Below are 27,216 nucleotides of genomic sequence, written 5' to 3'. Positions count from 1 at the left end.
GAAGGGACAGCAAGAGGGCAAGCCCACCACCGCCAGCGGGGAGAAGAGCGGGCAGCTCCGGGCCGGCTTCCGCAGCCCTCCCTCCCGTGGGGAGCGCGCCGCGTGGGTGCCTTTTTAAATCTCTGGCTGTGATGCAAGGGATGTGCTCCTTCCCCTTTAAGGCCGGAGTTTAAGCTCGCCGTGTGTGTGTGTGTGTGTGTGTGTGCGAGCGAGCGAGCGAGCGAGCGAAGTCCCCTCCTCTCCGAGTGACACAGCAGTTAGATATGCCCTATCAGTAACTTAAAGCCCACAAACTCCACCTTCTGAGCGAGGAAACTGTGGGTTGAGGGAAACGTAGTGCGCGAATTGAGACAGACAGTGAATCATTAGCAAACTGCAACGCCAGGATGAACTTGTCGGGAACCTAAAAGGAGGAGGAGGAGGAGGAGGACGCGGGGGGGGGCATCGGTGGCGTCGGTGTGGGTGTGGGTGTGAAATCCCCACCGAAGGAGGGGACCGCCGCCGCCGCCGCCGCCTCTCTCGCCTGCCGGCCCCGGTGGCTCCTGCGCGCTGCTGGGTTTTGTCCAAGGCAGTCAAACTGGATGTAAAAAGCTGGTGGGTCGCCAGTCCAAGATGCTTCTGGTTTCCCCGCGGGTAGAAGCACCACGCATGGAGCCGCATATTCCAGTAAGTACAGATGGGGCGGACAGGCGGGGGGGGGGCACGCGAGGTGTCCTGCTTGTTAATCAATCCGCCTCCCGGTTGTCGGCATCGCGATCGTCAGGAGGGGTGCCTGGTTTGGAGACTGAAGTTTCTGGTTGGGATGGGCGAAGGTGCCGGACCTTCCCCCCTTCCTTCCTCCCCCGGTGCCGGGCTGAGTTTTGTGATACATTTCAAAGAGGACGCTCGGACCAAAGAGGGGCGCGGACGGAGGTGGAGGGGGGCCGGAATTTGCCTCTGGACTTGGAAGCTCCTTTCCTTGTTTTGTGGGGCGGGGGGTGGTGGAAGTGGTTTGCTTTTTGTTCCAGGCGCGCTTTGGTCGGTTTCAGAGTATGTACTGTAGTCAATTTGAGGCTTTGGGCGCGCTCGCTCGGTGCGGCGTCTGTGTGCTTTAAAATGGTGGTAAATGGAAGAGGTGAGATCTTGCGATCGTGTAGCTTCAAGGAAGGAAGGAAGGAAGGAAGGAAGGAAGGAAGGAAGGAAGGAAGGAAGGAAGGAAGGAGCCGGCTTGGAGCGGAGCAGGGCGCCGGGCGGGGGGGGGGGGAGCGGCGAGTAGGACAGGCTGGCGTGCTTGGGGAAGAAGATCGGTTTCAAGGGAGGCAGACAAAAGTGCAGCCCCTTCGCCGTGTGTCTGGCTAGGAAGCAGCAGCCGCTGGCGGTAGGAGAAAGAGAAAGACGCGCGCCCGTCGCGCGCGCCCCGGCACACACACACACACACACACACACACAGAGACACACGCACGCCACCGCGCGCAGTTTTGGTCTCCCATCTGTGTGCTCGCCTGCCACGATCCCGGAATAGTTTTGTTCCTTAGGCAAACACAGCGTGCTTCGACCTACACATCTCCTCCTCCGCCGCCGCCGCCGCCCACCCCCGACGCGTTGGTAGGACAAGCAGTGTACACACGCAGACGTCGTGCCCCCCCCCCCCCACAATTGCCCCTGGCATGAAACTGCGGGGATGAATGCAAAGTGATACTTTTATTGTGATGGAGGATTTAAATATATTAGGATTCCCGTTTGGACATGAAAAATGTGTCTCGAAATCGAGTCTGGAAAGGAAGTGGCTGCTGTCTGATTTTCTCTTCCCCCCCCTCCTCTCCCCGCGCCCGCTCCCCAGATTAAATGCTGACTGCACAGAAGATTTAATAGGATTAGAAAACGGCCAGTGCACTCAATCCTAAAAGATGTTGTGGTATTCCTATGTAAACAGAGTCACACAGGAAGGCTTCTTTTAGCCTAATTACTAGGGATGGGGGAGGTGTCTTTAACTTAGATCAAACAGACAATCAGAACTGAATCGGGGCGGGGGGGATGTTCTTGAAAGGTGCCGTCTGTGGAGGGATGCCAAAGAAGCACCCGAAAGTCGAAGGGATGGTTTGCATTCCTGCTCTCTCTATTTTAAAGCCGTGGAAGTAAAGTCAAAGTGAAACACAGGAGCCCCTCACCCAGCCACCCACCTTAGCATTCATGATTGGAATATTGCAAGCTGATCGGGGCTTGGGGCTTTCTGTTGTGGTGGATTGTGTTCCTCTGCAAAACGTGTTGTATCTTTAATGGAGTTACTTTGAATAATAAATGTCCTAGTGAATGCCAGCATGAGAAAGCAATATAAGAGGAGGGGAAAGTGTTCGCTGGAGATATTCAGCCTAACAAACGAGAGATCTGCGTAACCGAAAGCTTGCTCCCAACATTTCAAACCTTGTTGGGTCCAAATCCTGACTGTGTCTTCCTTGTCTTCTCTGGCTTATAGTGTTTCCTTGTTGGATTTGTTAAAAAAAAACCACCCATGCTGACTCACTTCTTTAAAAAAAGTATTTTGATTTCTCACCCTGTGATTAAGAGGTGAGGTGGAAGGAGCCACTTTGCGGGGTAAACAACTTGTGTGTTGTTGACTGGGCTTTCCAGCTGTCTCCCTTGTTTAACCCAGAGGAGGAGGAGGAAACAGTGGCTGCTGTGTTTGGCTGATTAATTATTTGGACCTCTTTTACTCCAGTGTGCAGTCTTTCTCACACACAAACACACACACACACCCCATTTCCAAATTGACTTGCTACACTGGTGGTTGAGACCCCTCCCCCATCGGAGACTTGGGGGGGGAGAAATTGGGGGGGGATTTGTTTGGGTGGCCTTAAGCTGCTACTTACTCTTCTATTCCCAGGGTTACGGCACTGCTTTTGTTATGGGCGTACTGAAGGGGGAGTATGGGGGGGTTGGTTGGTCCGTAACCAGGGTGATTAGGAGGAGAGTATTCTGGGGGGGGGGGGGTGGCATTCCCTCCCTCTTGGATCAACCCTGCTTGTGCTTTCTTTTCAGAGTCCTCCTTCTTCCTGGAATAATAAATTTAAAAGCTGCTTTCTCTCTTATTCTCCTCCCAGCAGGCTGAAGCCAGGAATGGCGAAAGGGAGGGGGGGAAGATGGCACCGTGTCTGCAAAAGATCCCGGCGTTTGTAACAGGAGATTAATAGGTTGCAGGGGAGTCTCTGTTGCCATCTAGCACGATCAGCTCCGTGTTTCCCCTTTCTGCAATTTGCAAGGGCTCATGGGGACTAGTCCTCCCCCCTTCTCTCTTTCACTGCCACTGGAAAATAAGGCAGGCATTTTTGCAGCTTTATAGAGATGCTACCTACAGGAGCCTTCCCAAGAGAAATAGTGCATGACCTCTGCTCTGAATCCCCATATGTCTTCTAGGAAATTTTTAAGGGTGGGGATTTAATAAGTAGCTTAATAATCCCATTATTTCCTTGTGTCCATGTCTGGTAACTGTGTACTCTGCCCAAGTAAGTATATGCAAGGGCTCATTCGTTCACTTCTCCACTTACCTGCAGTTCAAAATGTTCATGCCATAAATAGCTTTAGGCTTTTCTCCCTTTTCATTCCACCTTTGTAATGTCCAGATGAGTTTAGACACCTGAATTAAGGGGGGAAAGTATGCAGGGCTGGGGATCTAGTCCATGTGGAAGTCATTCTTTAATCCAGCAATACCAGTGTGCATGAGGCCGTACAGAGGACGAATCCTTGTGAGCAGATAAGTCTCTGTCCCAAAGAAATTAGAAGCCACATTTGAATGAGAGGGAGACAAGTGGTAGCATCGCAGGTTGTTTTGCTCCATCCCTCATCAATACCAGCAAGAAGAGCTCAGGTGTTGGTTGTGTTGGTCAATGAGGAAGTGGTCCACACAGCATATGCCCAAATGACTCTCTTGTGTGCTTTTGTTTTTGCATTATTTCTCATAATGGTGAGAAAATGGTGGAGTGGATGCTACGTACATACATTGGACCACATAATCCATTCACTGTGGCCTGCAGCTACTTACCATACCTTACTGTGGGGGCAGGGCCTATGTGGCTCTCCATCTGTGCTAGTTTGCAGCATCCTTCAAAATAGTCTTTCTTAGGCATTACATGGAAGTTGATGGGAGTTGCAGTCCATTCCTATTTATTGGGTCACATATTTCCCATCTCTGCATTATTGTGTAAAAACACCACCAAGGAGGAAAGCTCACTAAAAGTGTTCCTCTGTTACTTTCTAGGCAGTCCCTTGTATTTCCACAATCCCCTACCAGACTGCTCTGTTTAGTTCACTGTCTTCCCTTGTTTTTTTTTTCCTCAGTAGTTCAATATGTGGTCCTCTTCTCTTTTCCTCCCCATCACAACTCTGTCTTCATGACAGCCCTAAAAGATAGAATGAGCTCAGAGCTAGTGAACCTCCTAGCTGAATGGGAACTGTGGAACAAAGGCTTCCCCAGTCTAGTGTCCACCAGGTCAGCTAGCATAGCCAGTGAGGAGAATGGAAGCCACATGTTAACATATTGGGAAGACAGTGGATTGAGAAGGTAGCTGTAAATGTGAACTATTCCCCTAAAATTTTTGAATATGGAGTGGAAACCTGAATTACACCAATAATGACTGGAGAGATCTTCTCTGCCACTCTTGCTCCACAAGCGTATCTTGGTTTGTGAGTGTCTGGAGATTTATCTGATCTAATCAGTTGTTGGGTGAAAATGTCTCCTTTTGAACTAGCCGGGCATTAAATAGAGCAACTTGTAGTGGAAACATACTATTTTCCTATTATATAATTCTCTAGTGTTTCTATGTTTAGCTCTTTAATCCCTGGTTAATTCCTAAAGCATGTCAGTTTTGGAGGTCCCTTGCTTGGAGAAAAGACTGACCAGCACCTCCTGAGGAAAACAGACTTTGAAAGCTTTGCTGGTCGAAATAAATCCATGGATCCTATGTAAGCCAACCTCTCACCAGAGTTCCACCGAAGAGGGAAGAAAATGAAGGCTGTGTCTTATACAACAGTAGATCCATACTTAGGCACTTTTAATGGGGCACAAATGGCAGAATGTAGGGCTCTTTGCATTCAAAGATTAATTGCAAGTTCTGAAAAGGCTTATCATTTGGTACTGACTGCATAACTGAGCATTTTGACAATTCTACTATATGTACAGGCAAGGACTTAAAACTTGAGCTCTAAACTAAGTGGGCAGTTCCTGATATACTGTAATCAGCGTGAATGCATTGATGGGATGCCTACAAGAAGGAGCATCATTCAAAAAATGCTAGCAGGAGGAAGGAAGTTGAGCCAAAGTGTCTTCTCTTCCCTGCTCCTTTCACTTGAGAAAGTCATGCAATCATTTTGAACTGTGGAGGGTACCCAGAACTAACTCAGCTGGGTGGCACATACTGAGTATAATCCAGCAAGTCTGTGTCTCTTCTGGGAAAATCTTTAAAAGGTGGGTTAATCTGAAGCTTTGCTGGGGACATGCTGGAGATGTTAGCAAGGGCAGCAGTTGCCACAGCTAATAGTGATCTTTTGCTGCACCAGAAAGGGCATGTGACCTAATGTGTACACTGTGGATGCCATCTAGAAACTTTTCCTTTTTTCCTTTCATTTGTTACAATTTTTTATCCTGCATTTCCTCCAATGAATTCAAGGTGACATGTGCAGCTCTTTTTTATCCCCACTTTTATCTTCCCAGCAGCTTAATCCAACTGAGATTTTGTTTCACAACAAAGTGCCCATTTAAACCCAGGTCTCCCAAGTTCTAGTCTGCTGCTGTAACCACTACACCAAACTGTTGTCCATGGTGTTTGGATGATACCAGACTGTGGGGGGGGGGGATCCTGTACAGTGACTTCTGAGCATGAATAGAAACAATTACTGCAGTGGGGCAGCCATGATGAACAAATGGACCTTCAGAACTACTGTGCAGTGCAGTTTGGCTGTTATAATGACCAGAATCCTGTTTGTTATGTCCACCAACACTATTCCACCAATGTAACATTCACCAATAAAGTATGTCAAGTTAAAAAGTCAGTATAGGTATTTCCTGTTGCATACCAGCTATTTTGCCTGATGAGTGATAGGAAATGCATACACTGTTTTCTTAATTCACAGCAAATTGCCTCTAAAATTATGCTGATAAAGCTGTGCTGGCATAAAAGTGCAATAGGATTCTAGCCATTACATTTCTTATTGTATAGGAAGAAGAGAGAAGTTGCAAGGGGACGAAATTATTCCAGTATTCTCCTTTGAACTAAGAACCTTTGAGGCATATTGACTACCCAGAAGTCTGGTGAGGTGGGAATGATCCAGACATAGAAATGAGTTGAAGCAGTTCTGATGATCAAAGTACCATATGATTTCTATCCTGATTTCTTGTGACAAGTTTAAGCCTGGGCCAGTTGCCACCACTTCACCTCAAAATTCAAAGAAGCCTATAGCTGAGACAGGATATTAACCCCCCAAAGATCACTACACCCAAAAAGATTTTCATGCTGTTTTTTTGTGCGTGTATGGTCTCTGGGTGTCTGTGAATTTCGTTGTATGGGTATACTGTGTATATACTTACAATGACAATAAATTATTATTATTATTATTATTATTATTATTATTATTATTATTATTATTATTATTATTATTATTATTATTATTATTATTATTATTATTATTATTATTATTATTATTATTATTATTATGTGTCTCCACATAGCAGATTAGATAACCTGAAAGATTCTGTTAACTTGGAGTTTTCTGTTTATTATTTGCATAAAGTTAAAAGAAACATCTACATATGTGTGTGTGTGTTCCTCTGTCTTGCTAAACATAATATGAGCAAATAACAAATCAAGTGCAAAACATGGGTTCCCTCCTGTCTTTCCTGTGCCCCCCTTCTCCTCCCTCTCTCCCGCTCCCTCTCTCTCTCTCTCTTTGTGCTTCCCTTCTGGAGCAAGATTATTGGAAACTAAAGCTGCTGATGTGAGAGATGGAACATATGGTGCCTCCATAAGAGAGAGCAAGAGCTTGCTGAAATGGCCTTGAACCCACCGGACTGACCAGCTGTTTATTGCCAGCAAGAGCAGCTAATCAGCTCTGCCCTTAAAGAAACTTCTCTCTTCCTCCTCCCCTCACTTCTAGGTGCTTGCTCTCTATAGAAGAACAAAGTAATACAGGGTGCATACGGCTTTGCTGCTGATGTCTCATGCTTTCCCTTTTTCTTTTGAGCACTTATTTGCACACCATCCAACCTGAGACACTTTAGGGTGGTCTACTCTGGGACATCTGTATCTTTATGGATAGCTGCTCAGGAAGAAGTAAAACAGTGGTGGGTGTGGACACCAGTAAGACGAATACGTTCTGCATCAGTGGAAAAAACTAAAATCTTAATCTTGGTTGTCAGGCAAAGAAAACCTTCAGTAACCTTCCCCAAACCTTTTATTGGGAATAAAAGAATCCTTAGGCTGTATTAAAAGCAAGTTACTGATAAGGAAGTGCAGCTGTTCTCTTGAACAGCCATTCTCCCTCTACTCCCCCCCCCGCCCAAAAGGGGAGGAGGATTACCACCTGCTTTCTCCCTTGGTTCACCATGTTCATGCCCTGTATATCTCATGGCACACCTTCCTTGAACTCCCTGTACACGCCTTGAAAATATGCTTGTTCTTCTCTGGAGCGCTCAAGAGTATACTCGGTGTGAGAGGCAGACAAAAGTGGAAAAGAAGCCCAAAGTCTCACAATTCTGACAGTGACCTCCCTCAGTTCTCCATATGTTGTGTGGCGGGAGGGTGGTGGTGGAGGAGAGAGAAACAATTTAGGAAAAGATGCTGCTGGTTGGAAAGGGAGAGGAGAAAAAGTGACAAGGAAATTCCATGTTAGGAAAGCATTAGCACAAGGGCGGTTTTAATGTTTTCCTGCTGCTGACGTCGATGGTGACACAGTTGTGTGTGGGCTGAAAGGGGAACGTCACAAAGCTTTTTAACTCAACCAGGAAGTAGTCTGTTGCTCGGGGAGGAAAAACAAATATAAAGCTGCGTGTCTTCTGCTAGGTGAAGTTAACAACTTCTCTCCAGTCAGAGGGGGAATCTTTTACATGTGCAATTCAAAACAGATTTTGCATTTTTTAAAAAAGAAAAATGAATCCTGCCAAATCATGAGTATTTTCCCCCCAACTTGGAAGGGAAAATAAATTCTCCTTTGACACCCTAGAAACAAAGTGCAGGGAGTTTTCCTCTTTGCCTGTGATGGAAAAAGGGGAATGTGTGTAACACCTTACAACATAATTGGTTCATTGTGACATCAACTGCCAGAGCCAACAGCCCATTCTATCAAATGTCAGAGTGCCATCTGAACCTGGCATTTGGTTTATGAACGTTTTGTTGCAGAAGTGCTGGAAGAAAAACAAATCAGGCGCAACAGTCTTGAATCTTTGTTTTTGATACTAAATTTCCTTACCAGTTCTGTGTCCTATTTAGGCCAGCTATGCTCACTCACTTTGTCGGTTTATTTCTCTAGTCTGTATACCAACTGTCATAGTAAATAGACATTGTTGTGAAAGTTTGGCTATAGTAACAGCGAACTGAGTCTACTAGCTACCCATTCTGCATCTTGTGGATACTGACAACTTGCCACTCTGTATCAGATAAAATTTGGCCCACCTCACAGTTGTTTTGTTTTATTGATACAAAGTCTCATTGAGTCTCTGGAGAACCTGAGAGAATGATCCTGAACTTCTGTGTATTTCTGACCCTGCATTATTCTCTATGGCTTTTCCTGTGTGACTAGTTTTAATTTTGGAGGAGAGCTAAGGAAGATAATTATATCATGCAGCAGGAGACTGTCACTCAGGTGGGTTGACTGTGTCTGGACATGATGATAGCATAATGAGACATGGGAAACAATCCACCAGGATTCAGCGGGGCAAGAGCAGGAAGATACATAGTCTAATGAACTGTAACCTTGTTACATTAGTAAAGGAAGAGATCGAGTTTTGATATTTTTTTCTTTTACTTTCTGGCTTGGATACAAATGTCTTAAGCTAGCTCTGCTTTTTATGGTTATTCTAATTGTCGTTCAGACATATAAGAGCCATTAAGAAGGGGGAAAAATACATTTTAGATTTCAGAAAAAGCTGCCAAAATGGAACTGTGTATCCAATTTGTCAGCTTCAGATGATCTCATGAACAAAAGGGTGCTTCTGTTGGTCGAAGGTGCTGGCTTTGTAGGTTTTTGAATTTGGTCTGAGCATCACTGCTCTGTCCTACAAAAAGCATAATATGTCATTAGAAGTCATTACTGTCTCGGCCCACCACCACCACAAGGCTGCCAAATCAAAACCTGTTGTCTGGTTTTGAAGTGGGAAAGTTTTATTCAAAAAAAGATGTTTTGTTTGTTTTCCTCCCACGGAGGCCAACACTCTGGAATTTCAGAAGTTAATACTAGGGCTGTCATTCTGAAGTCTATAAACACAACTCTTCTCCTATTTACTGCTCCTGTGGAGCCAAGTAGAAACAGAATCTACTTGGTGTCTCTCCTACTAGATATTTCTCCAAACTCTGTGAGTGAGGTATTGGGCATTTAGAAGCATTTTAAACTTTCTTTTTTGGCCTGGAATTACCAAAGAGCAATACTGGAGGTTCTACATTTGAAAGGAATTGCCAGACACTTTTCCTTTCTCTCCTGTCAATTTCATTTCTAAAATGGCAAGTGCTTGTGCGTTACAATTCATTACTAACTAGTTTGTTCCCCCAATAGAGTTCAATCAGATCAAATGAGAAGGTGGCATCTTTCCAAAGACTTTTCTTCCTACTTGTCAGATTTGCCATTTGCTTATTTGAGGAAAGATTAACATTGCTAATTCCTTTTCTTCTCTCCCCCCCCTTCTATAAGGAGAGCAGTCTTCAATCATTATACTCATTAGCAAGCTTTTCTTGCCCAGTTTCCTACGATGGCTTGCTACCTCTTTTTTTAAAAAAATGTATTTCAAATAGAACGATTTGTGTATCCAGGGCTGTGCGTCAAACTATTTTATATCAATATTGATTTTTTAAAAAAGAGGGGTTATGTTATAAAGAGGGAGCTTTTATCCCCTTGAGCTCTTGGGCAATTATCTCAGTGCCATAAATGTTGATACGCACATAATGGATGTAACTAAAAAATCTCCTTATCCAAGCAGAAAATGCTGGGTGTTTGTTGGAGCAGATAGAATGCTGAGAGTGTGAATAGACAAACCCATATGTCGTCGGTGAAAGAGATAAATGATGGACGAGCAGCACTTGGTTACTATGGATCAGCACAATGCAACCAATTCCCGTCATACCCTTCTCTTAATAATATACCCGCTCCAGTGCCATTGATGGGTAACCTAGGTAGCACCAGTCAACTGTAAGGGGTCTGAGGAGGGGTGCTTTCAGGGATTCTTTAAAAACACTTCAGGCCAACTTACTGGGAAGTTCTCCTGCACAAACTCAATTTTCAAGAAATATGCTTCTTCTCAGTGGGGATTAGTTTCTGGCAAATTGCTCCCTTGAGAGTTACACGGTGTTTTAGATAATGGAGTCCAAAAGTCAAGCAGCACCCTTTTTTTCCTTCACTAATAATTTGGAAAAAGTATTGTAGGGTTTTCTGAAAGTGCAGATGATGCCTTAGTACTGTCCTATCATGCAGAAACAGTCCTGCCTAAAAAAGGAAACTGTTGGAAGCAAGAGAGAGTTGTCAGCCTTCATTGTGACATGAAAACAATGGGAGTTTCACGTGAGAGGATTCAATGGAAAGTCCACAGACATTATTTTCACATCTCACTATTGGGCTGCAGTGGAGTGGGTTGCCCTGTGTCACTTCAACACTGCTCAAATGCAATCCTGTACACATGGTTCAGGAACTGTATTTTGTTTACTGAGTGCAAGAGACCTTGTTCTTCTGAAGCCACAGTTAGGTTCCACTGATTTGATTCACATTTCAGATGTTCCTATTATTATCCTAGCAAATGGATTTAAACAGTTCATAGTTAGGTAAGTTCAGCTGGAAAGAGGTAGAAGATGGTAGAAGGCCCCATAAAGACTACCAAAAGAAGGCATGAAAAGGCTGATAAGTTTGGAGTCCTTTTGACGGCATGGGATACACACGACTTCCTTCTCCCAGCTTAGTTTCCCTTGTTACCTTCTATCTTAAAGGCTAGAGAATCTTAGAAAAGCTGTTAGTGCTGGATCATGTCACAAAATTAACAAATTGGCATGGGCATTGTGCTTGTATGCATAGATACACATGCTTACAGACAGAGATGTTCAGAAACCAAGGGTTGGTAATAGTTTGTTTATTGCAAATGTGTCCCTTTTCTCAAGTTCTCCAAATAAATTTATTGGCCAAAACCATGGTGCAACTTTGTGTTTTTTTTTTCATGCAAGTTCCACAGCTATTTAAGGTGGCTTTGTATTCAACAGATCATGCTTAGAAGGATATCATTTTTAGCTTTCCAGCAAGGCAGGGAAGCATCTAGAAATGCACCATCAGATGTTTATGGTACTTAACAAAGTGTCATGTACAATTCAAAATTTTGAGCCACATATAATCTGCTGTACTACATGTACTGGCAAGGCAAGCCATGGTGAAAGATTAATTGCCCAAGTCATATTGAAGCTGCTGAACAAAGTTTTAGATATACTGACTCTTGCCTGTTCTTTACCTATTCTGTTACTAGCAATCTCATCGGCAAATCAGCATTTATAAAGGGGGGGGGGAGAGGATGATACTGCATGAGCGCTCTGACCTGTGAGTTCTACAGTGTTCTGAAATAAGGAGATCATCTGATGAAGGAAGTTACCAGTGTGTTTTACAAAGTGTAGTATCTTCAACTCTTGCAAAGATTGAATAACTATATTGGGCAGCAAATAAACATATCACAGGGTGTGTGTGTGTGTGTGTGTGTTTTAAAGCAATGTTTTACTTATGGGGATGCATAATCCTACTGCATGATATAGGTAAGTCTGAGAGATGGTAGTGTGCCCAAATCAAATAGGCTGACTTTATGGCTCATGGGGGTTTGGCACTACAATCCCTTGTGTTCTGAATTCATCCCTTCATTTGCCGGAATACCATAACTGAGGCATCCGAACTGCTACTGAGGTTGTTCTGTGGCTGGAAACCTGGGTCACTTCTCTGGTTCTTCCTCACCAGTGTGGTACAGTGTGATTACCTCCAAGTGGCTTTGCAGAGCCAGTTTCAAACTACACTGTCCATTAGTATAAACCACCCCATGTCAAATCCCAGCAGTCACTTTCTTTTCATGGCTGTTGAGCCAATGAAGAAAAGGAACCATGGTTTTCCTGGACAGCATTCTTGGATCTCATCAACAAACTTCTCTTACAAGTCAGTGATAAATCTGGAATGCCCTAGGGTTCATGTATCGCCCTTGATGTTCATTTTGCCAGTGTGTACCATGCAAAAAAACCTAGCAGCCCTACTGATAATGAAGTATCAACACATTTCTTTGGGCATATCCAGGAGTGTTGATGATCTGATAGTTCAGTGCTATGTGGAATCATAAAGGTATGCTGCTCTGTCAGAGACAGCTCTTTCTTTCTCCTTAGCTTTTAAAATCTACCTGCTGACCTCAGCTTTGCCATCTCTTGTACTTTTCAGTTTGAGGAGAGACAGCTGGAGGTTCAGTCTGTTGCAGGAACAATGAAGATTATCTCTGTAGGGGAAGAGTCTTTGCCTGACACAGTGGGGCAGCCTGGAGCACCATGGAGGTCTAGATGTGTATGGCTCTTACTTTCTGAGATTATGTGTGGAGCGAGTCAGGCAGAAGCGAAGGGACCGATTTCTGCAATTTTGCTTTCTTTCACTTTGCTTCTGTGGCTTCTCAGCAACCGTAACACATAACCATGGTTAGCTTTGGCTGACTATTGTTAAATGCAATGTTTGAACACCTAATCCAAGCTGAAGGCAGTTTCCCTGACTTCCTTGTCTTTCTTTCTACTTGCAAAAGGGATAATGATAGCACTTGTGTCTCCCTACATATGTCTTTAGGGTTAAAAAAAAGTTGTCCAGGAACCTGCACATTTGTTGTGCAACATAACAAGTTTTGGATAACACTCTTGTGCTAATCTGAAGAGGTGTAACCACTAGCACAATGGGTGTTGCACAGATGCAATGGGATCACTAGATACATCCCTTATAAAAACATAAGAAGAGCCTTGCTAGATCAGGCCAAGGGCTCAGCTGGTCCAGCTTCCTGTATCTCACAGTGGCCCCATCAGATGCCTCTGGGAGCACACGAGACCACTAGATACCTGTCTCCTGATACCCCTTCCCCTGCATCTGATATCTGGAGGGACCTTCCTTTTACGCCTGGAAATGATACATCCCCATCATGGCTTGTAACCTGTGACGGACTTTTCCTCCAGAAATCTAATGCCCTTTTAAAGGCATCTGGGCCAGATGCCATCACCACATCCTGTGGCAAGGAGCTCCACAGACTAACAACACACTGGGTAAAGAAAGATTTTCTTTGGTTTGTTCTCACTCTCCCAACACTCCATTGGATTGGATGTCCCCTGGTTCTAATAATGCGTGAGAGGGAAAAGAGCTTCCCTCTATCCACTGTATCCATCCCCTGCATAAATGTATATGTCTCAATCATGTCTCCCCCTCAGGCGCCTTTTCTCTAGACTCAAGAGCCCCAAACGCTGTATCCTTTCCTCATAAGGAAGGTGCCACGGCCCAGTATAGGATAGGATAGCTTCCCACACTGCTGTCCTGAGATATCGGTTGTCATTGCACATATGCACATACCTGTACATGGGAGGGCTAAAAAACAAGCCTGTGTAAAAACCAATAAAGCTGTCCCCATCAATACAGATTATGTTTGAAAAGTTCTTTCCGGTTTCCAGCCCATAACATCTCAGACCCACTCTATTATTATAATAAATGTGCCGTCAAGTAAATTTTGAGTTATGGTGACCTTTTTCAGGGTTTTCCAAGTAGACAATACTCAGAAGTGATTTACCTTTCCTTTCTTCTGGGGGGTTTCCTGGGACTTTGCAGCTTGCCCAAGGCCACACAGGTTGGCTCTTCTCCCAGAAGGCACAGTGGAAAATCAAATTCCCAAACTGCTGGCTGCACAGCCAGATACCTAAACCACTGAACTATCCAGCCAGTTACTGAAGTTAAAACTCTGATCTTGCAAAGCAAGCATGGTCAGAAAACTGTCAAGAAACAATGTTAATATCAAGTGTCTCCATCAGCACTTCTGTCTTAAATTCAAGTAAAAACTTGATTTCAGTACAATTGATTCTTCTCTTTCTCTCTCTTTCTAAGAAATACTACTCTTTATTTCTCTAAGCTGAAATCAGGTGGTGTGTTCTTCTAATAGCAACAAAACGTCTTCAATGTTTAAACAAAGCAGACTCCTCTTGGAAATGTTGCTACATTGCTTGTAGTCTTCGTAATATGTTGTAATGTAAAATCGTGAACCTGAGATGGACCTGTGCAATTATCATGGGCCCTATGCCGTGTCTAGCATGTATTTATATGCAGTGCTTTGATTAATACTGAGCAATGTTTAACACAATTCAGGGATTTTATTTTTGTTCTTGCTCTCACACAGACACACTCCAGGACAATGATTTTTAAACTTTCCACAATCAAAGAACACCTCCCACTTTGACCCCTGTCTAGTTTCCTTCTGGAAGGATTCTGGGAAGCATGCTCAATCCATGCAGGACTCTGGACAGACCTGTCTGGCTTTACGTTTGCCCTGGGTGAATTGAAAGCACACCCAGTGTTCGCCCCTGGCTATACATGGCAGGGAAAGGTCATAGCAGACTGCCAAGCTATTGGTTCATCTTAGTGTTGTCTGCTTTGCACTGGCTGGCAATGGCTGACTGAGATTTTGGTCAGAAACCTGGGCATTGGAGATGCCAGGAGCTTCTGCATGCAAATCAGGTGCTCCACCATTAGGCTAAGGTTTGCACAGTAAGCAAACATTCTGTTCCCCAGAATGTCACCTTCCTTTACTTCTAACTGAAAGCTTCCTGGTCAGATTTCATGGGAGCCCAGGTTTCTGAAAAACACCATTTGCATACTTTTTCCAAGCTAAGTTATCCTGTATATTTGAATAAAGAATGCCAGGATGTTGCAGTTGCAGAATCTTGGGTAATTCACATTCACAAGTTACTGTGTTTCCTCTTAAACAGTGAAACCAGAGAGAGCAGGGGTCACACTATGTTTTATCCCAGTTTGGACCAATGGTTGATTGTGTTCCTGGTGTTAGCAGAGTCTGTAGACTCCCAACCTCTGCTTCACCCCTTAAAACATATACACAGATTAGAGGTTGAAGTGAGTTCAAGCATCCTTAACCCAGGATAACTGATTGTGTAAATTGGGCTCTAGGGACTGTAGGAGTTTATGTAACTTAGCAACGTGAATTCAGTTATTAAGTATTGCTTAATTGCTATTATTCCTCCAGTATTAGAGGAACTTGAACTTATTAATATTGGAATTGCTCTACTCTTTCTACAAACTTTTTCTTCTGGAATTTCACATCCACTCCCTCAGATCTGTAAAATGTGATTAATCTTTTGATAGGTTGTAATCTGAGTGCCAAAACAAATAATTTCCAATCCACCCACCCACCCATTTTTAATATTTAAACACAGTTTTTGCTATTCTGACTTCCAGTTAATTTGTGTAGCCATCCAGTCTAGAAACACAAATAAAAACAACTGATATTTCTGAGAGGCCATTAAGCAGCCATAGGCTATGCCAGAGTATTTTGGGTTGGCTGTGTGGCATTTCAAAGCCACTGGTGTAGTGCTATGTCAAAATGTGATGTCAGTCCAACCTGTCAGTCCTGAGTAGATTACAGTGCCATTTTAGACAATTGCACTATACTACAACTTGCATTGTCAAAGCCTAGGTTATATATTTGGGCTTTTGAAGCCTTTCCCCAATGCTTATATCTCAACTCTTTTGTGTTAAGTCTGACAAAGTGCATTACAACTGCAGTGGTCTTTGTGTCTAATTCTGCAAGACTGGTGAGCTTCATGCATTGCTTTGTGCAGAAGTCCTGGATTTACTAAGCTGCTTGTCTGTCAGGGATTAATTTAACCTCTAATTACTACATTTTCTTCACAGTTTGCTACACATGAGCATGTTATAACAAAAGCACAATGAGGGATGTGGTCTCATTTAGCTGTGGCTCTGAAATCAATTTAGGGGGTATAAAGTCAAATCTTAGCCTACTTGGTACTAAAATATTTGTGTTTTTATTAGAATTAAAGAATATAATCTTTTTATAATAATACAGAAGTAGTTGCGTAAATAATCTGATTGCTGTAGTCACCGATTGTATTGATGATGGAAAAGCAGTTCAGCAGATCCAATTTTACTTCTAGTCAGCTAACAGCTCAGCACAACTATTTAAAGCTGTCACCATTACTACATTAGTGTGTTGTTGTTGTTTAATAACAAGATGTTGTCTTATTTTCAAAATCAATATCTAAGATAACTTTGTTACAATTGTTCACCTTGGAAAGCTGATCTTAGTTTTGTTTTGTTTTTAAGCAAGTAAGATTTATTTTGTTGTTGTGTGTACCACACCATGTATCTTAATTGCTTTTGCTTTGAATTGTTTATCCTTTTTGTACAGGTTTGACTAATAATAGACTTCCCCAAAAATGTATAGTAAAACCACATAACATTCTTAACCATGTTAGAAAAGCTAAGGCATATTGTTTGGGGTTTTTTAAAAAATAATTTGTATCCTGCTTTTCTTAATCGAAGCTGAGACTACAGTGGCAGACAAAATAAGAGAGGATTGAAACATTAAATTGCAAAAGTAAATGGAAATTATTAAACAAGTCCACACAACAGCAACTTGTAGCAAGTACATAAATTCTGTTACAGCTCCACACGACTTCCATCTCCTTAATCCATTCTGAGCAGATACTGACATGTTATTTATATCTGACTGATAGTTTCTCTTTAATGCCTCCAACATTGGAGCGCTCAGCACCTTCCAACAGTTAGGAAGTTTTTCCTGATATTCATCCGAAACCTGGCTTCCTGTAACTTGAGCCTGTTGTTGAGTGTTCTGCACTCTGGAATGATCAAGAAGAGATCCTCTCCCTCCTTTGTATGACATCCTTTCAAGTATTTTTAAAGTGCTGTCACATCTCCCCTCAGTCTTTTCTCAAGGTAAATATGCCCAGTTCTTTCAGTCTTTCTTCATAGGGCCTGGTTTCCAGAGCCCTGATCATCATCCTTGTTGCCCTCCTCCAAACTTGCTCCACTTTGTCAGCATCATTGCTAGAACCAACATGGGCCAACAAGATTGATATAATGGAGTTGCAACATGCATTCCAACTGTTCAAAGTGCTTCAACATTCTTGTAATATTCACTTACAAACTTGTCTTGAAACAGTGGTCTAATTACATTTGGGAGCAAGCAAGGAACTAAGTCTGAGAGACTGTAACATTTTGGTTTTCCCTTCGCTTCTTGTACCCTATGACATCCAAACAACAATTAAGCTTGGTTAGCACTGACTGTGGTTAATGCTAACCTCCAAAGTATTTATTTAAAACCATAATTTAATCTACAGGTTAATTTGAAGGTTAGTTTGCTACCTTGGCAGACTATAGATAAAGTAGAAGGGAACTGATCTGCAATGGTGGCAAAGGGAAGTAAGTAAGTGAACTTATAACACATACCTAGATGCTCCTAACCTAGCTTTCATAGCTACCAAATCGTCTCTCTTGTGAAATGGGAATTGAACACCAATTGATCTCTCTGTAGAGGACCATAAGAGTGTGGGTGGATCCAGTACTCTAGATCCTAGCCAGCACATTTTGAGAAGTCCTTGGGAAATCATGTCTCAGAAGCTATTTGCTTATTGTAAGCACAGACAATAAGAACCATGTTCAAAGAAAGCAAACTTGACCTATTGCTTCTGCAATGTGTAGGAGACTAAAGTAGAATGGGTAACTAACCAGATGTTACTGGACTCCAGCGTCCACTGGCCTCAGCCTGCTTGGCCATTAGTCAGGGATAGCAGGGATGGGAAGTCCAAGGATATCTGGAGGATCATCCCCTGTAAGAAGAATGATAAGTAGTTTTGACTTAATGTCCATGTATAGAAACAAAGCAAGGTATTGGTATTCTGCACATTCTTTTCTTTGCTAATTTAGAACATTATTTGGATCATGGGCATATCTTTTCTGTTTCTGGGGTGGAGGAGGCAGTCTCTGGAGACTATGTTACAAGAAAGAAGAAAAGGCTAGCAAATGAACACATTTTCAGGCCTGCATTTTGATGATTGACCTTCAGGGTTAAATTTGCCACAGGTGACCAAGCTAAGTGGGCCTCTAGTTCCCTATCCTTCCACTCAACCCCTAAAAGCAATATCCCAATACGGTTAGATAATTGTTTCCAAATAGCTATCAGGTACTCATCTGGTATAGTCAGCAGAAGGATACAGAACAGATAGAAGATTTAATTCAATTTTGTTCTTTCCAGCTGCTTCTGCTTTTATTGGAGTGCCCTGAACAGTTTTCTCATATGAAAGCAGTTGCTGCATTCTTTTAGTTCCTCAGTAACTTAGTAGATTAAGATATCCTGGTTTTCTTTCTTTATTAATGTATTTATTTGGCCTCTCTGAAGCTTGTTCCTTTTGGATTGCTTGTATTTTCTTAATTAATTCTGATACATACATTAGAAACCCCACATAGGCTGCAAAAACAACTCTTACAAGGCTGTAGTCAGAAATGGAGGCCAAAGGGTTTGATCCTTGGCTGCCAAGCCATGATTCATCCGAATGGAATTTCTGTTCCTCCCTTGTCAAAGAGTGCAACATGCTCCAAAAGAAGCAAGTATCTCTCTTTTGATGCTGCTGGTTTGAAATGTTTTGCATTGTTGGTGCCTTTAACAATATTTAGAGCCATAAACTACTATGTAGATATTCTATTCAACAAAAAAAAGAACTGTGAGGCTTTATGTTTTGTTTAACTTTTGCTTTCTGAAATCTACAGTAAGTGTATTGAGAAAAGGAGAACATTATCTAAGCCCAAGTACAGTCATTTGGGAAAGTTTTTTCGACTACAGTTCCCAGCATCTGACTACGTAGAGGATTCTGGGAGTTGTAGTCCAAAAAAAATCAACATTTCTTGTTTCTCCTAAAGTATGTGGCACAATCCAAACCAGATGTCTCTCAAGGAAGCTCTTTATTGAATCAGAGGGAATCACACCAGTATATCCTTAAACACCCCTGGAGGTAATAGGCCCCCAGTGGTGGGTTTCCTTCTCTTTCAGTCACTGCTCTCCTTGCAACACTGCCTTGGTAACTTCTTTGCTTTCAAAAATGATTAGATATTTTTAATCATATGGAGCTGGATATAACATTGAAAATTGAATGTCCAAAACACAGTGGAGAATGCTTACTATCAGGATGGTGTTGGAGGAAAACAAAATTAGTAGGCTCAAACAAACAAACTCTTTCCCTCCCTCCAAACATAGAAATAGGTCAGTTATGCACCAAAGAGGTCTTCAAAAATAATCCCTTCCTTGATAAATTGGGAGAGAGGGGGCCAGCCTACTATTTAGTAGACTGAGGAGGGTCTTGTTCAAGCAGCAGAATTTTCAGCTGTTGGATTTATTATAACTTTCATGCTAGTAGGGGCTTGGCATATTTAGACTGTCTGCCTATGACACCAAACTGCCATTGCGCAAGTCCTACTCAATGTGTATGTATTCTGCTGGTCTATTTCTCAAGCCAGTGCTTCCACATGCTTTAGAGTATAACTCCCATCATCAGCCATGCAGCTTGTAGGTCAGAATTCAGCAAGAAGACATAGTCATGGCTAGGGAGACTAAAAAGCCAGAACAAGTCATCTGCTCCTTGAGTTGTGATGACCAAGTCTTGAAATACCTGCCTCCAATTGTCTTTGCCTGGCGTTTCTGTCTGTCATTAAAGTCTGCAAGTCAATTTCCTGTCAGTTCTCTCCCTCCACCCTTGACTATTCTTTGGATCTGCCCCATCCTGATTCATGTGTAGGCTGTCTTTCACTAAAACTGGACTCAAAGCTGGTGGCCATCCCCAACATTCACAATGGCAAGTCCTATCAACTAACTTGTGATTGTGTGAAGAAATATACCCTTGTGTCTATCCTCAATCTTCTACCAATAATTTTAATTGGACGACCAGTAAGTTCTAGTTTTTTTTGTTATTGTTATTATCTAAATGTTTTATTGTTTTTCCTGCCCAGGAAGGCCCCAAAGTTATGACAAAAGGTTAAAAACATTATTCAAAAACAGAATAAAATACCATTTTCAAAACCATTTCTAAAAGTCAGTGTTCTTTAAAAACAGATTGTGAACAACTCTAAAAGCCAGCTGTAAAACCAGTTTGGAACACCAAAGGCCATATGAAACAATTCAGTCTTGGCTGCCTGCCAAAAGCTCTTGGGAATGGAACCAGCCTAACTTCCCTTGGGAACATGTTTCACAGTCAAGGTGCTGGACAGAAAAAGGCCTCGCATACTCACCAATCCAGATTCTAACAGGGCCTGCATTGAGGATCTCATAATCCAGACTGTCGTATAAAGAAGGAATCAGTCAGACAGAGAGAGAGAGAGAGAGAGGACCCATCAAGGAAGGTGAACTAGAAGCCGCCTTCTTGGCAGACAATTTATTGGATGGAGGAAGGGAAAATTGTTCTGTTACATGGGTTTCCACCAGGTCTAGTTCTCTGGAGTGTTGTATGTTTATGTCACCACTGCTATCCGTGTTCTGTAGAGGTACAGTGTGATTGATGTCCATCCTTGGGAAACTTTCCAGGAGGGCAGATATTGTTTGAAAACTGTCTGCCAACATCCTATTACATATGCGTGCCAGTGTAACTCAGATGGGCTAAATTGCTGAGAAGGATTCCTGCTAGTGAAGTAGCTGGCGCTGTATTTCCCCTCATGCACCGAGTTACAAGTGATGGGCAATGAGAAATACAGCCCTCAACCTATTTAGTAGCAGGAGATCATCCCAGTTGTTTACATCATTTGAGCAGGAGTCCTTACGAATTCTGGCCAATATATAGCAGATGACGTGTGTGTGTGTGTGTGTGTGTGTGTGTGTGTGTGTGTGTGTGTGTGTGAGAGAGAGAGAGAGAGAGAGAGAGAGAGAGAGAGAGAGAGAACAAGTCATATGCTATATATTGGCCAGAATTCATAAGGACCCCTGCTCAAATGTTTACATCATGTTTACAATGATGTAAACAACTGGAATGATATACACTATATATATATATATTTGAAAAAGAAGGATTGTATGTAATGCTTTTGTAGTATGCAGCTTATTGCATCATCTTGTGACAAATAGGAGCTCACTTTCTAAGTATATAAATGCTTTGATTTGTTTCTAGTCACAATTTTTCAGGCTTCAGAAGAACTTATTGGGAAAACAGGTTTGAAGGGGAAGGATTTGTTTATCAGAAGGATCTCACTTCAAAGTGGTTGAGAAACACTGCTCTGTGATTAAGTGCTGGTGACACTGAGATAGGTTGTAGCTCAGAGCACACAATTTGAATGCAGGACACTGCATTTTTTGTTTCCATTAAGGTGATATGCCAGCACTGATAAAGTTTTAATGCCTGGCCTGGGTGAAAACCTCTATGCTTAAATTCAGCCAAACAAGTGACTAATAGTTGGATTCAAAGAGTAGAGCCGTATGTAATCTTCAAAATCGAAGTCCCAGCATTTCAAGTCATTACAGTCCACAGAGGGAGACCAGGTCTTAGGATGCCAGCTGAATTTGGAGGGAATTGCTGTGCTTCGGTGGGTTTACAAGTAGAAAGACACATTTCAGGGGGAGCAGATCGAGGGGGGGGAGTTTGTTTTTTTGTGTGTGTGAGATGACTTTAAACCCTGGACACCCTTCTTCACCCATTTCCACTGGTACCAGGACTTGTTGGCTCAGCATGAAGATATTTAAGTGTGTTCTGCTCCAAATGGCCTGAGTGCATACACCCACTGGCTTTTTCCCAGTCCCCTCCCAACACTCCTGGCTTTTTGGACACCAACATTGGGCCCGTGCTACCATTTGGAGTGAGGCAGGGAGTGGCATTCCAGCATTTCACCCTGCTTCTTGCACAAGATCTGGTATTTGCAGTTTCCAGCCTGAAACAAAAGAATGCTCTCCCAATCTATCCTTACCCTGTGGCATCTCAAGGGTTTGTCCCCAGTCTCAGGTTTTGGCTGAGAATCTCAAAGACCAGAATGTACGTGACCTGGAAACCCTAACGTCACAATATTTGAGGAATGTTGGGCTGCAAAAATGATAAGTTAGGGTGGTTCCACAAATGAATAAATGGGATGGACTGTAATCAGGGTAGGAAATGGTGTATTCTTACCATTTACAATGATTCTATTGAACTAGCTTTTAGTTATGATTGCTCTGTGTTGGCATTCCCAGGCTCTTGGTCTTACTTTGAGTCTAGAAAACTTGACTGACAAGAATTGACTTGTTAGTGTAGCTCAAAATACCAGGCATTGCTCTTGAAAGTGAAATGTCACACAGGGCATGGAGCTGAAAAGCATGTGCCACATCTGCCATCACACCATCAAGTGTAGCATCTCTGTCATCCCAGTGCCATCCTGTCATCCATGCCTAGCATTGGCCTATCATGTAGTCATCACCTGTATGCATTCATTAAGCAACGAACCTAATTAAGTCCATGTTTGTCACAGTGCCACAAGAGTGCTCTTCAAGAGCCATAAATATGTTGTTCTCTGAACTATTCTGTAGGAACTTGACAGTCATTGCTTATTAAACTTGAGGTATTTGCTACTCTCACCCATTTGTTTCCACCTAGGTGGATAAGAGGGTTCTGTTGTCAGTGATAAAGATTTGGGTGGCATTCTGAAGTGTCGGCAAACAAATGAAATTGAAGGGAACGAATTTAAATTTAGGTATATCAGAAAAATGCTATTCATCTAAAATGTCATTCTAACTTGTGCTTTGTCTTATTTTTAAATGTCAAATGCAATTACTATGTAGATATTACCTAACATATAGTTTATAAAAGTTCTAGCCTGCTTGAGACCTAAGAGGTGCTGAATAGGAGCAGGTCAGAGTTCACAAGTCAAGAACACATAGCCCTCCAGAAAACATGAAAGACTGATCCCAAGATACTATATCCTATTGAGGCCATGGCTTGTCATCAGTTTGAAGCAGCCCAGTGTAATAGGCAATGAAATAATGAAAAGGAAGATCTAGTCAGTACATTCCATTTGAATAATATATGTGTCATTTAAATGTATAAAGGATAGACCAGTCTGATGGCAATATTTTGAAGTAGCACAGGTGAGACCTGTAGTGCCTCAACAACTTATACTTCCAAATTTCAAATGAATTTCTACTGTAACATTTAAAAAAGTGAATCAGTGGGGCCAAGAGATTCATAAAATGATGAACCTTCCATCCTCTCCTGCTTGTTATGATCTCAAAGAAAGATCAAGATGCTCCTTATCAGACAGATTCCTTATCAAGTTGATGTCACCCAGTATGGCGTAGTGATTCCACTGTGTGTGTGTTAATTCTGAAGACTACTTCTTGATGGTGCTTCATTGGACTCAACACTGAGTGTTCTCTGGTTTTGAAAAAAAGTGGTGGTGGGATAAGGGATATCATTGCATTGTGATTCCTGTTAAATAAAATAATGAATATCTGACCTTTCTAGTTTCGTGCTTGGATGGAACATTTATTTGTGTGCAACAGGACAAGTGACAGCTCTACTACATTTCTTCTTGTTTTTACTTATAATCCGGCTGCTTTTCTTTATCGCAATATTGCCCCTAATGTTTTACCCCCCTTTTGGCTGTAAAAACATTCAGGCGTGTCTTGAAGCAGAGAAAAAAATCACGAAAGCTTTTTGTTCTTGATCAGAAGTGAATCCTGGCCCCAAATCCCAGAAGGTAAATCAGCTGTAATTTCAACTGAAAGTTGTATGTCCTTGGATAACTCTTTCTCACAGCAGTTAAAGTTCAGTGCTGTTTGTACATTTCATGGAAAGAGGAGAGTGGAATCTGAATCTGAACAGACATTAAGATGATTTCTCCCTGTACTCTTCCTCTTCTCTCTCTCTCTCTCTCTCTCTCTCTCTCTCTCTCTCACACACACACACACACACACACACACACACCACACACTTCCTCTTTCTTCCCTACTCTAATAGTGACTTGACTACTTTTTACAGTTAAACTGAGGAAGATAAATTTAACTGCCCAGAGTGCAAGGAACCAAACAATCAGAAACCAAATGCATACATGTAAGGGCATCATTTTGTAATAGGGCTGGAGTACATGCAAATCTAGGGTACTCTGCAAGTAGCTAAACTTAACCAGGTTTTCATTTTTGCCATAACCACGTTTTCATTCCATATAAACGGAGGCCACTGTGTGAGCTTCTAATGAACAATTGTGGAACTTTGCTGCTGGCTAAGGATGATGGGGTGGGTGGAAGACAGGCACAGAGCACTCCTCTGGCCTGCTGCAACTTAGATGCTTCTTTGCTGTTTTCCCTGATGTTTTGTTTTTGGCCGGAGCTCATTGATGGTGTTGAGCCCGTGCAGTATTCTTAGACTCCAGCGGCAAGCCTGCCTGCAAGGCCGAACAAGCTGCAGAACAGAATCACTTCTTTGGCATTCCCAAAAGACCATTATGAATGCACGTGAGTAGTAATGGGTCTAAATATAGCAGCAGAGTAACCAGCCACATATTTCTGGGCATCCACATGCTCAGAACTCCCTATGGAAATACTGTAGGAGCAAGCCCATAGAAACATTTGTCTACTCTGAGAAGGAGAGGGGGGTTAGAAAGGATTAATTAGCTGGTTCCATCTTTTCCCCACCTGTCCCTTCTGTCTCCCACTTCACACTTCCTAGCTTTAAGCATCTCCTTTAAGCACTTCATTATGTCAGATCTATTTTCCCCCCTCATACTACCTGGATATACAGTGTTTGCATTGAATCCCCAAAGAGACTGACTGAAGTTAAAATTAGGCCATCTTAAATTGTTTCTTGTGCTCACGTGTCTCAGTTAAGACAGAACTAATCTGCAAGAACTGTGGGGCCTGGAATCATTGTTAAAAGGCAAGGAAGGAACTTGTTGGAAGTGTTTGTGTGAAGGAAGAGAATATCGGTTGTCTGAACGGGAGTTCAGTTTGGGAATCCCTTGCTTCATAGGAGTTCTTGCATGAACCGACCGCCAGATGTTTGGGCCCAAGGAGTGACTTGAATGTTTGTAGTTACGTAAGAAATGGAGCTAGCCGTGAACTGCCACAATAAAATTAGACATCTGGGAGTAGCTTATTTGAAACTTAGTTTGTAACTTTAAGGCTTAACATTTGTGTGGTGAGTTCTGAGATTTGGAAGGCTTTGATAGGCACTATCAAGTTGTAATCTGTATGACAAACCTGTAAGGGAAACCTGTAGATCATTATCTCCAGTGGTGCAGATGGCAGAGGGGCGGGGAGGGGTGTGTGAAAGAGAGAACAGACTGCCTGAAGTTGCCTTGTGTCCTCATGGCGAAGGCGAGAGTGAAGTGCAGACTTCCTGATTGAATAGCACAGGGCTTTAACTGGCGTCCTGTAAAATTTATTTCTAAAATTTATCCCCAGGTGCCTAGTATTAAAGGTATCTATCTCATTAGGGTTTGTATTATGAGCAGAAATTGTTATGAGTTGGTGCTGCCAGGAGTTGGCAAACTAGCTGCCAACTGGTTTACCTCTTAATGAGGGGGAAGGTACCGTTTGCCCCAGTAGTTCATGAGCGTTGTGTACTTAAAATAGTTGCAGATGAACAGCAGAAGTTGCAGTGGCGGTTGCTCACATGACTTAGAGTATCAATTCAGCTTGCTCCTGAGAAACAGTGATTTGGGCATTACTTTGCTGAGCAACAACAGGATGTGTAAGTTTCCTTGTGCTTTCTGTTTCCTCTGTTTGCTCATTACATCCAGATATAATTTGAGACAAGATGATCATGGGGTCTGTGAACAAAGAGAAGGCATACTGTCTGTTTGGTGAGAAGACGGTAAGAGCTAACTGAAATATGAAACCTTCAGAACAATCAGTATAATTTTTCTGCCATGCAATTTTTTTTTAAGAGTCAGTCTCTTTTGGTGTGATACACATATATATTTACACTTTATATGCTTCTTATATACTATGCTTCTTTTGCAGCTCCTGGTTAGCACTTTCTAGTTTTTTGAACAAAGCCTCTCCTTCAGTCCCTACACATATTTCAGTTATAGGAGAACTGGCTCTTTCCTGAATTGTATAAATGCAGACTATGCTTTGTTATTTTCCATGTGTTAATGTCTTACTGATAAGGCGGTTGTTATCCCAACTCTGTTTTATGTTATCTTCATATCTTGTGTAAGCAGATTGAATAAAATGAGATGTTAAGTGGAGAAACATGGTAGAAACATGGTAGAGATCTGGCAATCACATTCATTTAGCAGATGATGTTAGTAGAGCTGGTTTCCAAGAGTGCCTTTCCCCCTATTCTTAGCTGGTATTCTGTATTTTTTGCTGTTAGGCTACACTGCAGTTATTAAAAACTTTGCTAGAGTGTGCCTCTCTAGAAACAGCTTACAAATGCTTTCCAAGAAGGCCAGAAGATAATAGGAATAGATGAATAGCTGTGTAATGACATTATTAATAGGGAAAGAATTTAGGGATGATTAAGGCAGAACATTTTTTTAAATTATTATTATGAAAGGAAGCACTAGAAGAATGGACTGATTGCCTTCTGCTCCAGGCTTTGCTAGCAATCAATTTTCCTTTCTAGTGTTCAGTTGCTTGCTAATTGCATTGATTTTTATCAAATATGTGTACAAATCAATTCTGTATTTTAGTACTGTTAAAAGCTTCCTTTTTTCCTTTCAGGCCCAGGTGATGTGATCATACTAATCAGATTCATTGTCTTTTCAAAAATGCTATTACTGTACTGTAGCTGACCAATGTTTATTTGCTATTGTATGCGCCCAAGTGTTGAGACAGCTATGTACTTGATGCTCATTGAACCATCTGTAGATAGCAGACTGTGCAGGTGTTGGAGGTGGGACTTCCAAATATTTATTTATTTATTTATTTGATTTATACCCCGCCTATCTGGACTACTCATCCACTCTAGGCGGCTTACAATATAGGATAAAACAATAAACTCAAGAATGTGCATAGTCGTTCAATAACAA

General features: G+C 42.3%; 1 protein-coding gene across 3 annotated transcripts in view; it reads left to right on the top strand.

Moving 5' to 3' along the window:
• Window positions 1–225: 225 nt before the first annotated feature.
• The window catches only part of MAMLD1 (mastermind like domain containing 1), a 113,439-nt gene continuing 86,448 nt past the window's right edge, over window positions 226–27,216 (top strand). Inside the window, exon 1 of one of the 3 annotated variants that reach the window (XM_020801007.3) lies at window positions 226–666. In XM_020801007.3, coding sequence (XP_020656666.3) covers window positions 613–666 — 54 coding nt within the window. In that variant the 5' untranslated portion in view covers window positions 226–612. Of the gene's footprint in view, window positions 26,052–27,216 lie in introns of all 3 variants that reach the window. The other 2 variants (XM_072981294.2, XM_020801006.3) reach the window with 2 other exon arrangements.

Source organism: Pogona vitticeps, chromosome 11 (assembly GCF_051106095.1).
Source record: "Pogona vitticeps strain Pit_001003342236 chromosome 11, PviZW2.1, whole genome shotgun sequence".
NCBI classification, from domain to species: domain Eukaryota; kingdom Metazoa; phylum Chordata; class Lepidosauria; order Squamata; family Agamidae; genus Pogona; species Pogona vitticeps.
This window is presented reverse-complemented; position numbering and strand designations above follow the sequence as displayed.